The sequence below is a fragment of the Cryptococcus neoformans genome, chromosome 6, assembly GCF_000149385.1.
Source record: "Cryptococcus neoformans var. neoformans B-3501A chromosome 6, whole genome shotgun sequence".
In the NCBI taxonomy this organism is placed as follows: domain Eukaryota; kingdom Fungi; phylum Basidiomycota; class Tremellomycetes; order Tremellales; family Cryptococcaceae; genus Cryptococcus; species Cryptococcus deneoformans.
The window spans coordinates 355,502-373,482 of NC_009182.1; the positions used below are offsets into that span (position 1 = coordinate 355,502).

A 17,981-nucleotide genomic window follows, 5' to 3' on the forward strand; every position below is an offset into this window, starting at 1 on the left:
AAAAAGGCCTCGGATATCTGGTCAAATTATGCACCCATATGGAGCGACCTGCAATTGGATTTTTGTTGTAGTTCCAAGCCGAAAACATCTGGAACGAACCGGCAGAACACGCAAATAATACAAAGAACAGTGTCATTTATTGAAGTGACTTTCAACGTGGGGGACTTGTTGTCTTTCACGGCGCGTTCAACGGCGTTCCAACTGTACTTTGCTTTCGGTTTCTTTTCTTGTCAACAACACACTGCTTTTATCTTCGTCCACAGTTCGCTTTTACTCCCCCATATGTCCCGATTCTCTGGTAGATCACTCGACAAGCTCTGGTTTGCGTTCTTCGCTGTGCGTTACTGGAAAGTGCCTTAGACTTATAAAACTAACATCACGACCTGTTTTCAGTTCCACCTTGTACGTATTACCCTTTGACCCGTTCAATTCAGTGCGTCCTGACATCAAACACAGCCAATATCTATCCTTCTCGACCTCCAATACCTCTATCCACCCTCTTTAATACCATCATCCCTCAAAGCATTCATGCTCTGGTCGATCAACCTCACTCGTGACCCAATCCTTCTCGGAGCTGTCAATAATGATCCGACATTCGGGTGGTTAAAGTGTTTCTCCTGGCTTGAAGCGGGATTCCAGGTCCCATGTTTTGTGGTAGGCCTTTGGGGGTTGTGGAACAGTGAGTATTTTGTGTGTCTTTTGTTTTTGCGACGAAAGCTGATGGAATGAGTGCCAAAGACGATAAGCGAGTGTACCGTGCGTAATGACGATACGTTATCCCTCTGTATCCTCATTAATAGCTGATATCTTTGTGAATAGCGGTCATCCTCGCCTATGGAGCTTCGACGGCTACTACCCTCCTCCCCTGTCTCCACACTATCTTCACTACCCAAGCTACTCCTCCTCACACGACTGCTGAGATCGCCAACCTTCTTGCTGAGTATGTGCCCTTTTTGCTCTTGCCCCTCGGTATGGCGGTGGATATGAGCTGGAGAATTGTCAAGATCATCAATGCTGCCGAGGGAAGGAAGAATGTGTAAATCGATGAGAAGGCAAATCAAAAGCTCAATGCAAAATGGATATACATGGGTTATATTGATACAACGTGAATGTGGTCTACTATCTAGATAATTATCCGAAGCTCTTCATTTGTCTCCCAGTAAGGTGTATACCCAGGAAACAAAGCTGCTCCCCCAAAGAACGCCTGCTTCCCGACCGTCCTTTTCCCTTTCAAAGTTCCTCCTCCCTTACTTCTTCACTGTCATCCTTGTCTTCCTTATCCCCCAACGAGATATAAAGCCAAATGAACGAAACGACTCCGATAAGGTATGGAGGCAAGAATCCCCATTCACTCGTTTTATCCACAAGAGGCCGATTCCACTCCCCATTGCCTTTCTTGGTCCCTTCTATCTTCCTAGGTAACACTTCGGGTATCTCCTCCGTAAGACTACCATCGTTGATACTCAAGCTCGTATGCTCCCAACCATCTTTGGAAGCTATTAGTCGAGATTCCAAGGGCAGCTCTGCACTTTGGGGCGATATTTCAACTCGAGCTACAGCTCCGAAAAAGTCTGTAATAAGGATTTGTTCCGGAGGGACACTGCTCAGGGAAGTTGATATTCCAGGATGAGAAAAGATTTTGGCAGGATCATACGTGTTGAACTGTTATTTGATGATTAGCTGTCAACACCTAAACAGGTACCAAAAGAACGACTCGCGAATTCCTGAAGACTGTTACGTGAAGTCTTGCCCACTGTCTCGAGATATTGAAGGACGTTGTGGGTAAAGCTGTCAATGACTGCGACGCCGATATCCATGTCATTGTGATGCTGCTCTTCGTCAGCCGAGCCTTTTAACGAAACAAGAGGTGGTAGTCTTACGGAGTACGAGCTTTCGCCCAAAGATGAAGATCCCGTAGCGATGATTTCGGGAGAATAAAACTTGGAGTACATTGTGTTTGCTTGACAGGTATCAATCACATAAAGCAACTTGTTATATCTATTTAACGAATCATAAGCGTGTGCTCTTCCCGCACAAACACAAACTGGCACTGACCTTCTCTTCTCCCACATTTGCTCGATAGCGTCCGCAACGTCATACGCCGAAACCTCTTCATTATCCTGAAACTTGAGAAACTCATTTCCTCCATGACCAGTCATATAGATGAACACATTCGACGACGCATCGCTCAATAACCGTTTCGAGCGCGGAACCGTAGCATCATGCCGGCCTGTCAATAACCTTAAAAAGCTCTCCACTGTTACCTCATACCCTTTGTAATCAACCTCTATCCCTTCTCCGTACAGATCCAGCATTTTTCCGGCGTTGGCGTAGACTGTCGCAGGGAAGGCGTTGCGTGCGTTACAGGCCACATCGTCGGCTAGCATGAGGATGATGTTGGAATCTGGAAGACCGAGACGTTTTAGGGTTCGGTACATTGCGAGTGTGTTGGCCATGTGCTGACAGTATTCATTAGTTTCACATACCGCCAGTAGCTTGAGTGTGGAGTGTTAAGATATTTACACGATAGTTGAACCAGTACCGAGAGCTGCAGACTAGCACAGCCCAGTTATTGGTATGCCCGTCTGTCGTGGTGTCATTTCCAAAAAGGTTGGATAGCTGAGGATCGAGCTGTTCGTGGGGAAGAGAGGATATTAATGGCGATAGCAGGAGGGATATAGCAGTGAGGATACGGGATAAACGCATTTTGAATAAGACGAGGAAAGAGTAGACAGTGAATATAACGGAATTTGTGGGTTTAGAAATATATGGCGGGATGGCTGACTGATAACCGGCGTAACAATGGAACTACTTTCCCACGGTCACGGTAACCTCCTATTAGTAATTTCCTAATACCCCAAGCTACAGCTGTAATCTAATGGTAATAGGATCACAAAACAATCCTAATTACGATAAGATAGAGAATTTTGTTTTCGCGTTTTTCGACGTACTGTCTTTCGTTTGTTCGTTTGCCCCTATACACATCTCTGAATCCAACATCTTTATCCAGCACCTCCCATGTTCTATGTCATTGGTCTCGGTCTCTCTGATGAGAAGGATATTACCGTCAAGGGCCTCGAGGTGAGTAATCTTCACTCAAAACGTCAAACCCTACAAGCGGTGATAAGCTAATCCCAACCCAATCCTTAACTTGGACTCATGTAGGCCGTAAAAAACTCTGCACGAGTCTATCTGGAGTCGTACACTTCCATCTTGATGGTCGAGAAGGAAAAACTTGAAGCGTTCTATGAGCGACCGGTCATCACTGCCACGAGGGAGATGGTTGAGCTCGAGGCGGACGATATTTTGAAAGATGCGGACAAGGTGGATATCTCGTTCTTGGTCGTTGGTGATCCTCTCGGGTAGGTTCAAAATACATGCATCAACAAAACAAGATGAAGATGAAGACAAAGATGGATGATTGATATTATAACGCATCTTACAGAGCTACCACCCACAGCGACCTCCTTCTCCGTGCCCAGTCGCGCAACATCCCTACTTCCATCATCCACAACGCCTCCATCCTCACCGCCCTCGGCTCTACCGGTCTACAAATGTACTCCTTCGGCCAAACGCTTTCTTTACCATTCTACACTGAAACATGGAGGCCGGATAGTTGGTACCCCCGATTGGAAGAGAATTTGAGGTTGGGCGTCCATACTTTGGTGTTGTTAGATATCAAGGTTAGGGAGCAGAGTGAGGAGAATATGGCGAGGTGCGTGATCTTTTTTTTATTTGTAAGGTTTTGGTGGTGAAAACGAGCTGATGTATGGTGTGGGGGTTGTAGGGGCCGTTTGATTTACGAGCCTCCGAGGTTCATGAACCCAGCCCAGGCGTTCAACCAAATGCTGCTTACCGAATCCATTCGCCATCCCGCTCCCAGACATCCATCCCAATCCCAATCCACCGACCAAACCCAAAAACCCTCCCAACTTCCCTCCTCTTCCCACTCTGATTCCGAAGAAGAAGAAGAAGAAGAAGCAGAACGCGTAGATCCTTATCCCAGCTTGATGCCCCCATCTCAAACCCTCGCCATCTCTCTCTCCCGCGTCGGCACCCCTTCCCAACGCCTCATCTCTGGTACACTCTCTGAACTCGCCGCTCTGGATGAAGAAGAATTTGGAGGGCCCTTACATTCAGTGGTGATTGTGGGTAAGAGGCTGCACCCGTTAGAGTTGGAGTATGCGGGCAAGTTTGCGGTAGGTGGGGAGCAAGGGGACTGGTGGAAGGTTGGGAAAGAGGTCTATGGTGTAGAGAGGGAGACTTTTTACTAAGAAAACTCCTGGACGGAGCCGTCTGGGAAATTGAATGGATCTTATTTAGACTGGCTATATGCTCCATAGTCCAGGATATGCATATGCCAGTTTGCCAACTTGAAAACTTCTGCTAGCTCATAATAAGGTTATAATAAGGTTAGACAACCAGGATCCAAAAAATCGTTCAGCTTGAACAACATATGCTGAGAAAGAATTCGATAGTACAATGCTAGTAGGACGGTGCTTGATCTGTGTGGCAAGTTACAACTTGCTGGTACGTACAACCTTGACATGTTCTTTCTCTACTGGCGGTTTCCACGCCAAGCCACGGTAAAGCAATGTCGAAGGAGCTGTTCCAAACTCTACAGGGAGATCGAGATTCTACCATTTCGTCCTGTTTCAGTCTTTTACTTAACAGCTGCGCCAAAGGGAATGAACTGACTAGTTCGTAGACGGCGATGGTCCGTAGCATCGAGAAATGATGTATAGCATGTAAGGAGCAGTACCATAGCTGAAATCCCCCAAGTATATCCCCAATGAGTTTCTGGATTAAACTTTATGTGAGGGGAGGAAGACGTACCTCTCGTCCGACAGTACTGCCCATCTCTTGCTTGGTAGGCGTTATAGCCGCTACTTTGACGATTCTCTCCATCTCATCTGCCAGTCCATCTCTCTCCCCGCTCGCATTATCTTGCGCGTCCAACCCCAGACCTGCCCGTTCATTTCTCTCCCTTCTCCCTCGTGTTTCATTTATCTTTCGGTCTGCTTCGTTCCCACTCTTTCGTCCGCGTCCCCGCTCCATGCACAATTCTCCCCAAGCTGAAAGGTCTTTACTAATTTGACGCATAGCTGATCGACATGAATCGAGTGACCGAGCGATGGGACGGCGAGAAGATGGGAGGATAGCATCGTAGTTGATCTCTGGGATGTGTGGCGCTGTAGTAGGTACAGGATAGAGAGGTAATAAGAATGCTCGGAAAGTCTCGATGACCTGCCCAAGGCGCAAAGACGTCAGTAGGGTCCAGCCTAGAATGAAAAAAAGAGAGAGAGCATACATGACGAAAGTGTTTGCCCAGGGTGCCACCAGGCAACAGTGCACTATCTTTGCTCAACTGCTCGTCTGTCCGCACATGGTGCTCGAGGATATCGACGGCGGAGTCTATGAGCGCGATGGACAGGGTCCAGAGGGCTTCTGCGCGGTCAGCGTGCTGGCGTGTGGGCATGGGGACGAGAGTGTGGTTGAGCGTGGTGGGCTGTGACATGCTGAATTTTTTATTTTTTTATTTTTGCGTGGCAATAGGGAAGCGTGAAGTGAAGATCCATCGAGTTGATGCTGAGAGATCGATATGACGTGATTTCTGTCTTGATCTGGATGGGAATTGGGCCGGAAAGTGGGGGGGCAGTGGGGTGTTGTTTGGTTCCGGCCAAAAGATTTTGGGATCTGGGCGTGGAAGCCGGCGCGTTCCATGTTCCATATTCAGCCGAGTTGGGAGTCCGAGTTAGGCGAGAAGGCGCCGACGGGGGAAAAGTCGGAATAAGTCACCGCCAGAAATCAACAGACGCTGCGGACTTCTCACAAGCGGTGCTCGCTTCACTGCAGTCACAGCATATTTCCATCTCCACTTCTCAACTTGTCATCCTGCAAGACACCCACTCCAAGCAATCCTTCTCGACCCGCCGTCTAGCCAGCCACAACGCGACAACGGTATGTCAAGTCCAATCGACGGCCATCTTCAGTCCCAGCCACAGCGGCAGTCGTACAGAGAACAAGAAGGTGCGATGGCAGAGCAAGATGTAGGACTGCTCGCACCCGGGCCGGCAGCGTACCAGTACGATACCCCATACGAAGACGACGATGGACCGTACAGGGATAGAATGATGACCACTTCACCGTCGATCGGTCCATGGGACTCTGCTTCTCAGTGTTCATTACCGCATCACTCCCAGCAAGGTTTTCCCCTCCCACAACCAAGCCATATGCCACTTGCAGGCGAAGGTACCCAGCTGAGCGGGGAGAAGCATCTCACTGATAAACCGAGTTATGGCGATTTAAGCTATATCGACGAAGATGGCGAGTATAATCGGACTGACAAGCTTCTCCCTGGCAGTACCATCTTGAACGGTTCAAGGGCATTCGACACTGTCGAGATGGGCAACGTCAGACCCCTTTCTTCGTACGACGATGATCCAGCCAAGTATGCTTCGTACCAAGACCAACCATCTTATCCTTACCCTCCCCAACAGGGTCAAGAAGGCGGATTTGCAGGTTTCACGAGACCGAGCAACCTTTACATCATGTTACTCTTCCCAACTGGCCTTGATAGGTTGCTGTCACTGTTCAATGTCAAGGCGGGTGCATACCCGGTCGAGCAGGCTATTGAGAGGAAAAAGAGAGGGTTGGGAGGGCAAAAATATCCTGTGGCCGCTTGGTGTTTGACAGCAGGTAGGTTTACAGGATGGCATGTCGGAAGATGCTGACGTGATGTAGCGATGACGGCTGTTATGATTTACGAAATGGTTAGAAATTACCAGGCTATGGGAACACCTATCGCAATCAAGGTGTGTATCTCTTTAATGCATAAAAGTGTACTAACTGATATCAATCTGGTTTATAGCCAACATTCAACTACATGGTACATTTTCACTTTATTCCCGTCTCCCATTCTTTATGATAGCTGACAACCATATGCCAGATCGGTCCATCTTCGGAAGTTCTCATCAACATTGGAGCTCGTTTCCCACCTTGTATGAAAAATGTTTCGGCTTTACCAGCTACCTTTGAGCTTGCTTGTCTGAACGATACCTCCAGGTAATTATCACCCACTCAAAAAAGGGGGATTCACAATCTCATGATAACGTCGTGTTGATAGCTCACCAACAACGACTTGTACCATTGAACAAATCTGTGGACATGGCGGCTTCCACGGTGAAACTCCGGACCGTATGTCCTTCCCCCAAAAAGAAAAACACTCACACTCACAAACATATGTACTTATATATAGAATGGTGGCGATTCATCCTCCCCATCTTCCTACACGTCGGTATCATCCATCTCATCGTCAACATGCTCGTCCAAATCATCGTGTCTGCCCAAGTCGAGCGCGAAATGGGGACTATCCCATTTTTGATCGTGTACATGCTGGGGGGTATCTACGGATTTGTTTTAGGAGGTAATTTTACGAGGACGGGGATACCGAGTGTAGGAGCGAGTGGAGCCTTGTTCGCGACTGTACGTTCCCGTATTCTAGAGTTAAGGGGCGAGAAAAAAAATGACTAATTGTGGGGAACTGGTAGAATGCGTGCGTGTTGGTGGATTTGGTTTTACATTGGAAATACGAAGAAAGACCGAAATTGAAAGCGTTCCTACTTTTCCTCGAATTCGTTATCGGTTTCGCCATGGGCTATATGTACGTCTCGACTCCCTTTTCCCATCCCCAACCGAGCTGAAGACTAACCCTAACGCTCCCACCGCACAGCCCCAACGCGGTCGACGGCCTCGCGCATCTCGGAGGCTGGGCAATGGGTATCCTGTGCGGTACCATCCTCTACCCAGCTATAACCGAGACGAAGAGGCGGAAATATGTGATTTGGGGATGTAGGGTCGTGGCATTGGCGTTGATTATCATGGCGATGGTGATGACTATCAAAAACTTTTGTATGTCCCCCTTCCCCCCTACTCCGCCTTTTCCTATTGAGAGAAACGAAAGGATACTAATGCGATGGGTGCAGATACAGACGACCCAAATGAAGCTTGTGAATGGTGCAAATACCTAGCTTGTATCCCTACAAGCTCAAACGATTATTGTACTGGTACCGTACGTCTCTTCTTCTTCTTCTGTTCCTTGTTCTTCTTCCTTTTCTTCAGAATAACGTTGTCTTGGGATCATTCTTGGCCCGGGTGGGGAGAGAAGCTGATGGTGGATTGAATTGCAGGGTATCACAACTACAGGCACTTCTACTACGAAACGCTCTTGGGATTTGCTATGAGGAAGAGCGTCCCATACACCCAACCCGTTTCAACCCTCCCCCAGAAGAAATATCCCGCACAAACGAAAAAATTCCATATGTTCAACTAAATTAACTTCGAAACGAAACATCCACGAAATTCACGAAGAATAAACGGAAAATGATGGACAATTTTTTATCTGCATATTTAGATCTACGTTAGACCAATTTTTTGTACATACTCTACCATTTCTAAGTTATACAATGCACCTTTACTTGCCTGGAGTAGTTTTTCCTTTATTTTTCCTGCTTGTATGCATAGCCTACCATGATTTTTGAGTAACAAGATCTTGAATCTCGATGGTGTAGGCTTACAGCGTCAAGAGTCAAGCGGTGGTCGTAATCACGGAGGACGTCCTTGTTAGCAGATGTAGTGAGTCGAATATTACGAATAGATTTTAGTTTCATATCTGGTTTACACTTTGCCCTTTCAAGATCACATTTGTGCAGTCTACCGTTCAAAGGCCGAAAACCTTGTCTTCATGTTCTTTTTAGTCTGTGATATGTTTAACAAAAGCTGATTCAAAAAAACAAGTATCAAAAAAACGTAGTAGACCATTTGGAGCTATATGTATAATTTATCGTAGCCATACAGAATCATCAACACCTCAAGCAGCTAAAATACACGCACCTATTCATAAGAATATCAGCCTACTGCTAGGGATTTGGAGGGGACCCTCCTCTCAACTTACCGGGACGAAGGGCGCACCAACGAGGCTGCAAAGGTGCAGCTCTCACACCTCTTCCCACCATTCTATAACGGATATCGTGCATTCTAGGTAGCGCCTTGTTTGAACCTGTGTACTTGAAAAATCAGCATGTTATGAACGGAAAAACATTGAGGCAATTGGGACTGACTGCGAGGTCGGCTGTCTTGTCCTGGCCCTGACCAGAAAACTTCCGCTAAAGCTGCTGCTCTAGGCCAGAGAGTAGGCTCCAAGTTCGTCTCGTCCGTCTGTGTTTAACGTCAGTCTCAATTAATGTACAAGGACAGGAGGCTAGTTTACCTGCTCTGTCCAGAGCGATGTTTGACCTATCAATCAAATTAGCTTGTCCCCCGTTATGAATGCGTTGACGCACCACCCAAAACCAAGTGCCTCTCTTCGTCTTTGACATCTTTGAAAGGGTCGAAACTAAAAACATACTGGTTAGGATAAAATAAATATGCTTTGGATTTCAATATAAACTCACGAATACATTCTTGCCCAAGACTTCATGGGATCACACCAGCTGTTATTACCTCCCTCTTCCCCTATCCATCCGCCTTGTCCACAGTCCTAAGGAGCTCATTTTTAAGCCATAATTCACGTAACAGCAACAGCTGGCACACTCACCAGGTAAAAGTAGTCTGCCGAAGCGTGGACTATACGGTATCCTTGGTCCAGAACCTTGCGAGCGTCCGCAGAGTTGACCCAGATATCAACAATGGTGTCATTAGTAAGAGAAGACATCGTCCCGTGATTGAGCGCCTGTGAACCATCCACATCAGATTTCGGTGGGTGATAAGAGAATCAACAAGGGCCTACCATCTCTTGCCAGACCACTGGAGTTTTTCCTGCCTGCCTCAAGGGGGCATGTGTCTTTTCAGTAAAATGATCCAAGGCGTCATCCAACGTCCAGCCTTTGGCTTTCAGCTTAGACGCCGTAGGCATATCTTCCAACTACACACATAATGAATATCGGAAAAGTCTTCATGATTGTCCCTTACCATGCAGTTCATATTGATCTCATCCCCTCCCGTACTGAAATATCCTCCTTTGGACAGACTGCCGATCTCCCGCAGGAGCTGAGCCGTCCACTCTGTCACCTTCTCGTCGGCAAATCGCAATTGTCCTGCTGGAGGCTGGTGAGCAAAGTGTTTGAATGGCGTTGACTCGAAGCATGCCACGAAGGAGGGATGCGAAGGAGCAATAGAGGCAGTGTGGCCCGGTGTGTCAATCTCGAGAAGGGTGTCAATGCCTCTCTGCCGAGCTTTTGGTCAGCCCGAGTTCTCATTTTCTGAGTGAAAGGCTTACGTGGCCTGCATAGTCAATGATCATTTGCATATCTTTCTGGCTATACCTCTCAGACTGAGAGGATGCTCCTTTGGCTGCGAGTTCTGGATAGCTGTCAAGATCTAAAGGCCATGAATTGGAGTCCGTGACGTGCCAGTGGAAGACGTTGAGCTTAACCATGGACATCGTATCCAGTATCTGTTCTGCTGTATTAGCAAGGCCTTTTGCTTGAAGCCTTGCATACTCACCTTCAGGATGGATGGAACGGAAAAGTAATGCCTCGAGGTATCCAATAATACTGCACGCCAGCCAAAACTTGGCTTGTCTTCAATATGATAAGGAGCGAGTGGAGCATACACTCTGTCCGATCCCTGAACTCCAGCCTCAAGGCTGTAGAAGAGGCCTTCGAAGGTGCTGAGACCTCTGAACGCACCCAAAGCCCCTCGAGAGCTGATCGTCGCTTTCCCCTTGAGAGAGAGATCAAGCGTATATGCCTCGAGCTCGGCGCGTTCTTCGACGGGTGCAACGGTTTCCGAGAGGATATCGGTACCATTATAGGCAGTGAAATCAATGTGCAAGGTGTCGAGATAGTATACGCAAGATCTAATAGCACCAGAGCCGCCGGTGAAAAACTCTGATCCTTCGTTGGGCGAAAGATACGTTACCTGGGTGTTCTTCAAGCGGTGTTGAGTTGATGTGATGGCATCTTGAAGGTCAGTCGGGAAAGTGGCTAAAGATGAGGGGGCTGCTTGTATGCTGAAATTGGTAGAAAGACAAACAGGCGTCGACCCATCCCCGATGATGTAATGCCTAGGCAAAGGGACGACATTGATATCGGGTTTGGCCGAAAGAGGAGACGAAGGAGCAAGGAACGGTAGAGACGAGGTGAGAACTTCGAGCAGGCCACTGAAGAGCATTATAGAGATGGCTACGCGGGGGTGTAGATGTATGGCGGAGACATGTGGAAGACAATAAGGTGTGTGTGTGCAAGAGCTTTTATATTCCCAGAGTGCGTGATGAGCGTCAAACAATAGTCAGGGTAAAGTGGACCACCAAAGTGGAGGAATCGCCGATCTTGCCGAAGCCCGAAGTAGATGAATGCGTTGGATTCGTTATATTTACATAGCTTTACTACAACATCTAAAAGGCTATGGTAATGATGAGATGCGGGGTATTCCCGAAAACTCTCTACTATACACATTCATTTTCCCCATTATGAAATCCGCAGTTCGTCTTAAATTGTCCCGAAGTCTCTCATCCTATCCTCCTCCATGTGACCGGTCCTGCCCATCGTAGCCGCCGTTGTATGCCCTGAACCGTTGGCGGGTAAACCCGTGGCGCCATCAAACTTCATGGCCTTGCTTCCTGGCGTAAGAGAAAATAGCAATGAATTGATTTGATCGTCAATGACCCGCTTGGCGAGACCGTCTGCTTCGCGAGTAAGGATAGCAAAGTGTTTCTATAAAGGACATTTGTCAGAATAAAATTCAAAGCGACTAGATAAATTATACCTTAAGTTTGGCATCAGCCTTTGTGAATAGCTCTGACACTTGCGGCGTCAGTTTTTGGCCATCGCCAACCAATGTCCGATCGCCCGGCACATCTCCAGCAATGAATGCCAGCAACGCGTCTCCGCCATTTTCCATTTGACCGCCCACATCATCAGTAGGACTCATAGCTCCATAATACCCTTGTTGATTGGCAAAGGTCGCTGTGGACAAAGAATTTGCGCCAGGGCTCTTTGTATTGGCAAATGGGAGCGGCTCCCGTCGAGCAGTATGGATGACGGTGGAAGGATGTGCAAGAGAAGCAACAGATTTGGGTAAAGGACGTGATGACGGAGAGGAATTTGAAAGGGATGAGGGAGGTGCTGGGGGAAGGAACATTCCAAGAAGCTTCCTGTAAATGTCGCGGACAATGGAGCATGCAGTCGTATGCACTTGGAAGAAGTCAGGGGCAAAAGGCTAGAGGGACTAAAATCAGTTATCGCACTAATCACCTATCATTCGTAGTCCTAACCAGGTTAAAGTTGAGGAGAAATGATTCTGAACCATCCATCGCAAGACCAAAATCCGACATCATTGATCCACTCCCGGTCACTCTCCTACCAGACCGCGGTCCCCTGAACAGGCTTCTCTATAAAGATATTCAGTATCTTGGCGATGTTCGTATAGCCTGACACTCACTACTCCTTTTGTAGCAGTACTACCTTCGCAGAAGCTCTCCCATTCTTCTAGTAACTTGATTAATGCTCTCAAGAAATCTCCAGAAGCAGGTATATCGAACAAAGCCGAAAGAGATATTCCCAGCGCGTAGTAATTGCGAGCTCGAGTCTCGAGATGTTTATAACCTAACATTTGCTCAATATCTGTACGGGATATGCGGACAGTATTGAACCAATGGGCATCTCTATGAGATCAATCAATTAAATTGTGCGATATTGCGGCTTCTAGCGGAAAAGAACAACTTACCCTTGATACCACTCCATCATGTAGCTCCAGCTCAATATTCTGTCTCTAACCACCTTGTACACATCTTCAGGCCTCCTAAGGATTACCCCATTCTTTCCTTCAGCCTCTTTACCCTTCTCCTTTCCTCCTCCGATGGAGTATGTCTGGCTTGAACTTCTTCCGCCTCCAGGGACTGTAAAACTCTCAGGAGCACGACCGTGTGTGCTCACACTCATAGACCTTGTAGACATCGAGGTGCTATCATTTTCCGATGTTGGACTGTAGAATTCATCGGCGACCAAGGTAAGTGTGCTTGCGGATGGTGGTGAGCTGTGAGTTGTGGAAGGCGCCGAGCTGGATGTGAGAGATTGCCGTGGTTTGCCTAGAGCTTGAAGAAATGACTGTTGATGTGCATGCGACAATAGGAAAGAGAGGTGTCCGAACTTATTAGCAGGATCCTCACGACATAGAATAGGAACGCGGACTTGAAATGAACGAGATACGTACATTAGATTGCTACAGTCGTCAGCAAACAACTTCACCTCGACAACCAAAGAACTGCTCACCTTTCTGCGCATGCTTGTCTTTCCCGACTTGATTTCCATTTTCTCCCCTGGATCTGTATATGCAAGCTGAAGAAGATGAAAAAACGACCCGAGTGGGATGAAAAAAGGGGTAAGGGCCGGCCTGCGCTCGCTGGCCTGAACAACTTGACGATGTCAATAGATAGTTCGGATCACGTGACCCGGTAATGTCACCTAGACAAATAACAATCAGGGGGCTAGACTGGTCATAAAAATAAGGAGAAAGCAACAGATGCAGTTACAACAACTTCATCCTGCATATATAGAAATATTCATAGTTCAGTGGAATTTTTGGATACATTTATGTATAGAAAGGCAACATATGGTTGTTTTTCATCGAGTAAACACCGTTGGTGAAACGGTATCATGCATCGTTGCCATTTGGTGATTTTCGATGCGGCAAGGGTTCGACTCCCTTACGGTGTATTTTTTCCTCTTTTTGCGTTAATTAAACATTCGTTCGTTTTTCTTTGTGCACATTCATGACAGACGTACATCACTTCTTGTTGTCTGACTTATGAGTCTAAGCTCGACACGAGCTCCTCGACGGACATTGTTGGCTGTTGTATCGAGCCCAGCATGAATGCCTTGAATCAACCCTGATTTTATTATCAATTCCGTGGGACCCGAAAGAGGCCGAACTTCTAGCCCCATCCATACTACAAGTTGGGTCTGCAGGATTAGAGGATCATTAACGGAATCAATTTTGTTGTTAATTAATAAAGGGCGATTTGTTGATCTGTGCGTGGGTGAGAGAGCTGTCTATCGCAGGCCATCTTTTCCCCAGTCCTCTTCATCTATTCCTGGTTCCTTCCTTCCTGTAACAACGCGCCACCTCATAATCATCCCCTTGCCACCCAATACCAAGAAAATAATCCCAGCCGCAATCCCCAGAGACCAGGCGTCGATCGGGCACGCAGGGGCTTTTTTTGGAAACTGGGAAGTCGCAACTCGTACCGTCCCTCATTCGGGACAGAATTACGTTGATAAAACGTGCAACAGGCCTTGAGTCTCTTCAGAAAATGGGATTAGCACACGGGGAGTCATCAGCCGAGGGAGAGGCAGAAGGTGCTGCGTTTGAAGCCGGACCATCACATCCACCGTCAACGCCTCCTCGCTCGACAGCGTCGATCCTAATGACGGACGGTTTCCTGGGCGAAGTGGCCAGATGGAAGGATGCTGATGGATCTAGCCGCAGAGTATCGACTGCCAAACGGACAAGTCGGATGATCGGCAGTAAAGTTGGCATATCTCCTCCACCTCCTCCGGGACCTCCGCGTACGTTCTGGCGCTTCTGCCTTTCAAGTATCTGGCATGTGCTAACACAGAAAATGTGGTAGCTTCCAACCCCCCTCCACTGCCACCTCCATCTTTTCACCCTTTCGCGTCGGTAACATCTACTTCACGCAGATTATCTCAGCGACCTATTCCTTCCGCCCGATCGTCGACTATTAGCGCGTTGCACAAGTCGCCGATGTCAAACAGACCCAGTCCATCTGCCGGTCCTCCTTTTAATGAGAATCTGCCACCATTTCCTGGTCAGCCAAGGAACACAAGCGGAGGTTTAAATGCCAATGGACGCTCAGAGTCGCCTACACCAGGGTATCCGGCTGAATCACTCGGATCGCCTTTGCGCGCAGCCAATCCTCAACAACCTACTCAAATCGGAGATTCTTCCAGCACGACAACTGCTCGTATCTCACGTACTACCAAACCGCGCACCCCCTCTCGGCATCTCCTACAAAATGCCCTTGATCTCGCACAAAAAGCCGTTGAAATGGACCGGGATAACGACGTCATCGGCGCGTTGGCGGCTTATCGTGAGGCCGTTTCCAAGCTAAGGAGTGTAATGGAGCGGGTCGGCTTAGAAACAGGAGGTGTAGGAAGTGAGAAGAAAAAGGGCAAGAGCGAAGAAGAAGGGCGGACTTTGAAGGGAATTCATGACGCGTATGTGGCGAGGATACAGTTGCTCTCTTCATATGAAGTGTCAGAAGTTAGGCCGGAGCCAACAGGGGCAGGACCGTCACTTATCGAGGGCAGGCGCCAATCATTTTCGCAGGCATCTTCAAGACAATCATTGGACGAAGGTGCTACAACCGGTATTGGAAACCTCGTGCTTAGCGACAATCCTCGATTAAGTGCAAACAGCCCACCGCGCCTTTCCCCTTCGCTTTCAACCCGTGATAAAATCACGACTTCACATGGGGGAGATTTGGGCAAAAGTCCCAGGCTGCCCAGCATCAACGGTTCAGCCAGTGGCGAAATGTCATTACAACAAGCATTGGACCAAGTCGCGGATGCTTCGGCTTCAGCTACCGGATCTATGGTCACCTTTCCATCCTCATCTCGCGACCCAAATCTTCCACATTCTGCAGGTCACCGCACAATCGGCCTCGGCCACCCATCTACTTCTCCCTCCAACTTTATGTCCTCCTCTCCGCATGCCCATGTGCGTAACGCCAGCATGGTCTCCATTGAGACAACCTCGTCCTCGATGTCCCCGACTTCGCGTCGCTTTAAAAGAAGGAACAAACCTTCTTTAGGTTTAGATATGGAGGCCGATTTGACTGGTATTGATGGAGTAGTGGCAGATATGGAGCTTTTGACCACGACACCCACAGAGAATCATTTGATGCTTTCTCCAGGCTCTCAAAACCAAGTTCAAGTAGGCAAAACGCCGAGCCCCCAATTGAGCACTCACAGTGAAGAACGGCCGTTACCACCGGTTCCTCAAGGTGGAGAACATAATACCCAGCAGACTCGGCGAATTCGAGCGGGTAGTGATGCAAGTATCAACAGTACTGGGAGTGCGATGAGGTCTCCTACAGGAGGGTACCTTGTCAGCCCAAGTACAAATAAAGGGATGATATCGAAAAGAAGACGTTCAAGGCATGGATCAACGGGGATCGATGAAATGATGATGGAACAGCAAGAAGGGGAGCATAATGCGCAAAGGTCCAGGACGACATCTCAATCAGGGACTCGATCTGGTGATACCGATCTACCGCCGGTACCGAGTAGCAGCAAGCATCAACCTAGCGTCTCCATCTCCTCTCAATTTAACGTGAACAGCGGTGGCGGCTCACCACCGTTGATTCAACGGCCCAACCCATTGTTACAACAGTTGTCTAGTTTGGAGCGTGGAAAAGGTTTGCGTATCAATACATCACCTTCGAATGGATTGACGCCCCCCACAACAACTATAACGACTCGACAAAGTTCCTATTCCAGTCATAGCCCTTCAGTTGGAAACACGTTGCCATCCAACGCCGACAATTCCCCCAGATCGTACTCCTCTTTCTCACCTTTATCCTCTCTGCCTGGACTTCAGCCTACCGAGGAATCACTTAGACCGTTCCATGTGCTTAAGATCTTGAGGCAATCAATGGACGTAGATGGCCCGGGTGCGCACCTCACGCCGGCCATCCATATCGCTCCCGCCATCTGGAACCCTGCTACATGGACCAAACTCTCCGCCGCCGCTGCTCAAGCAGATAAAACCAATGTGCCCAAGATTGTGGCACAAGACGTCAAGACACGCTGTATGCACACACTTGCGCTTTGTTTGGAGTCTGTTAAGAGTGCTGGGTATGAACTTCTTGCTGGACCGCGAGAACAGCGACGAAGTTCTGAAGGTGCTGGGGCAGAGGAACAGAAGTGGAAGAGGCTGGCAGAAGAGTTTGTCAGGGCATTGGATGATTTGGAAGAAGAAATGGATAGTGCGAGCAAGCTGTTGAGCAAAGGTGGTGTGGGAGTGAGCAGTTGGAAGGGTAATAAAACTGTTTCGGTGAATATATTCCGTATCCTTTCTAAAGAGCAGAACTAATGGTCGGAGTCGTCAAAGTCTTGGGGTTCAAGAATATCCAGAGGAATGGACAAGATTTCGAATAACAAAACGTGAGTCCTTTCGGTCTGTTTGCCTATCCCATTAACTATTACCGCGTAGTCTGGATACACCGGACAGATATGTTGATAATCTTGCCTATTTCTGTATGACTTCTCAAATACTAGGTGCGCAATCCTTCCACTTATACATCTTCGTGGTTACTGGATAATGATTGACGCGAGTATTTCTATGTCAGCCGACCACTTAGCAAATCTTATTGGCCCATGCACTCCCGCCTATGCTTCTATGTCCGAAAAAGCGTATCACGATATAGAAACTAGAGTGAGGCGGTCGGCAGAATTTGTAAGGGTGGTGGTTGTACCATTTGTCTTAGAAGATTTCAAACAATTCTTGGTGAGTAATCAAAAAGCATACAGGGATCAATTGAGGGATGGTCGCTGATTCACTCATTTTTCTCATCAGCTGAGATACTTGAAGGGAGGAGTACGGTACTTGGAAGATTAATCACGATTCTAGTTCGGGTTGTGTTGCGTTGGGTTGATGCGTTGTACACTTTATGACCGGGATTTTAGCTCGTTTGTGGGATCGCATTTTGGAGCTTAGCCGCCTTTTTGTGCTGCAGATGGGCATTTGCGGGAAGTGCAGCATTTGTACAATCTTTAGCATAGTGCATAAATGTGAATAAAGGGTAAAGAACGAAGTCAGGAGGAAGTCATAAACAGAATTGAAGGAAGGTAGCGCAGGAATATCCAAAAGTGTATGATGATGATAGAATCATCATAATAGTCATTCGTCTTTTTCCTTGAATTTTTTAGGGGCTTTATGGACGCTTTGGTGTCAGTGGC

General features: G+C 47.8%; 8 protein-coding genes across 9 annotated transcripts; 4 read left to right on the forward strand and 4 right to left on the reverse strand.

Moving 5' to 3' along the window:
• Nucleotides 1–282: 282 nt before the first annotated feature.
• Nucleotides 283–1,040, forward strand: CNBF1150 (hypothetical protein; the record flags this gene model as incomplete). The annotated part of the gene is made up of 5 exons (XM_769857.1): nucleotides 283–336; nucleotides 394–402; nucleotides 457–679; nucleotides 739–756; nucleotides 820–1,040. 5 exons carry the CDS (start codon nucleotides 283–285, stop codon nucleotides 1,038–1,040), a joined length of 525 nt encoding a protein of 174 aa, XP_774950.1.
• Nucleotides 1,041–1,230: 190 nt separating this feature from the next.
• Nucleotides 1,231–2,706, reverse strand: CNBF1160 (hypothetical protein; the record flags this gene model as incomplete). Its single annotated transcript, XM_769858.1, has 5 exons — nucleotides 1,231–1,662; nucleotides 1,719–1,829; nucleotides 1,881–1,998; nucleotides 2,056–2,459; nucleotides 2,524–2,706. 5 exons carry the CDS (start codon nucleotides 2,704–2,706, stop codon nucleotides 1,231–1,233), a joined length of 1,248 nt encoding a protein of 415 aa, XP_774951.1.
• A 312-nt stretch (nucleotides 2,707–3,018) lies between these two features.
• CNBF1170 (hypothetical protein) lies at nucleotides 3,019–4,274 on the forward strand (the record flags this gene model as incomplete). The annotated part of the gene is made up of 4 exons (XM_769859.1): nucleotides 3,019–3,081; nucleotides 3,166–3,362; nucleotides 3,446–3,715; nucleotides 3,788–4,274. 4 exons carry the CDS (start codon nucleotides 3,019–3,021, stop codon nucleotides 4,272–4,274), a joined length of 1,017 nt encoding a protein of 338 aa, XP_774952.1.
• Nucleotides 4,275–4,517: 243 nt separating this feature from the next.
• On the reverse strand, nucleotides 4,518–5,479 carry CNBF1180 (hypothetical protein; the record flags this gene model as incomplete). The annotated part of the gene is made up of 4 exons (XM_769860.1): nucleotides 4,518–4,637; nucleotides 4,699–4,767; nucleotides 4,837–5,247; nucleotides 5,312–5,479. 4 exons carry the CDS (start codon nucleotides 5,477–5,479, stop codon nucleotides 4,518–4,520), a joined length of 768 nt encoding a protein of 255 aa, XP_774953.1.
• Nucleotides 5,480–6,035: 556 nt separating this feature from the next.
• On the forward strand, nucleotides 6,036–8,243 carry CNBF1190 (hypothetical protein; the record flags this gene model as incomplete). Its single annotated transcript, XM_769861.1, has 10 exons — nucleotides 6,036–6,699; nucleotides 6,745–6,815; nucleotides 6,872–6,889; nucleotides 6,950–7,065; nucleotides 7,127–7,197; nucleotides 7,259–7,485; nucleotides 7,551–7,663; nucleotides 7,733–7,911; nucleotides 7,986–8,071; nucleotides 8,190–8,243. 10 exons carry the CDS (start codon nucleotides 6,036–6,038, stop codon nucleotides 8,241–8,243), a joined length of 1,599 nt encoding a protein of 532 aa, XP_774954.1.
• A 626-nt stretch (nucleotides 8,244–8,869) lies between these two features.
• CNBF1200 (hypothetical protein) lies at nucleotides 8,870–11,172 on the reverse strand (the record flags this gene model as incomplete). Its single annotated transcript, XM_769862.1, has 11 exons — nucleotides 8,870–8,892; nucleotides 8,954–9,058; nucleotides 9,120–9,216; nucleotides 9,269–9,294; nucleotides 9,342–9,394; nucleotides 9,453–9,538; nucleotides 9,596–9,730; nucleotides 9,788–9,922; nucleotides 9,970–10,224; nucleotides 10,277–10,453; nucleotides 10,504–11,172. 11 exons carry the CDS (start codon nucleotides 11,170–11,172, stop codon nucleotides 8,870–8,872), a joined length of 1,761 nt encoding a protein of 586 aa, XP_774955.1.
• A 317-nt stretch (nucleotides 11,173–11,489) lies between these two features.
• CNBF1210 (hypothetical protein) lies at nucleotides 11,490–13,310 on the reverse strand (the record flags this gene model as incomplete). Its single annotated transcript, XM_769863.1, has 7 exons — nucleotides 11,490–11,714; nucleotides 11,767–12,219; nucleotides 12,275–12,391; nucleotides 12,442–12,664; nucleotides 12,727–13,106; nucleotides 13,213–13,221; nucleotides 13,272–13,310. The coding sequence occupies 7 exons, from the start codon at nucleotides 13,308–13,310 to the stop codon at nucleotides 11,490–11,492; spliced, it is 1,446 nt and encodes a 481-aa protein (XP_774956.1).
• A 1,001-nt stretch (nucleotides 13,311–14,311) lies between these two features.
• CNBF1220 (hypothetical protein) lies at nucleotides 14,312–17,640 on the forward strand (the record flags this gene model as incomplete). 2 transcript variants are annotated; one of them, XM_769864.1, is made up of 6 exons in its annotated part: nucleotides 14,312–14,567; nucleotides 14,630–17,076; nucleotides 17,125–17,186; nucleotides 17,236–17,300; nucleotides 17,372–17,529; nucleotides 17,599–17,640. In XM_769864.1, 6 exons carry the CDS (start codon nucleotides 14,312–14,314, stop codon nucleotides 17,638–17,640), a joined length of 3,030 nt encoding a protein of 1,009 aa, XP_774957.1. The 2 variants fall into 2 exon arrangements, with proteins under 2 accessions (XP_774957.1, XP_774958.1); XM_769865.1 differs by having other exon boundaries at nucleotides 17,134–17,186.
• Between the last annotated feature and the right edge of the window lie 341 nt (nucleotides 17,641–17,981).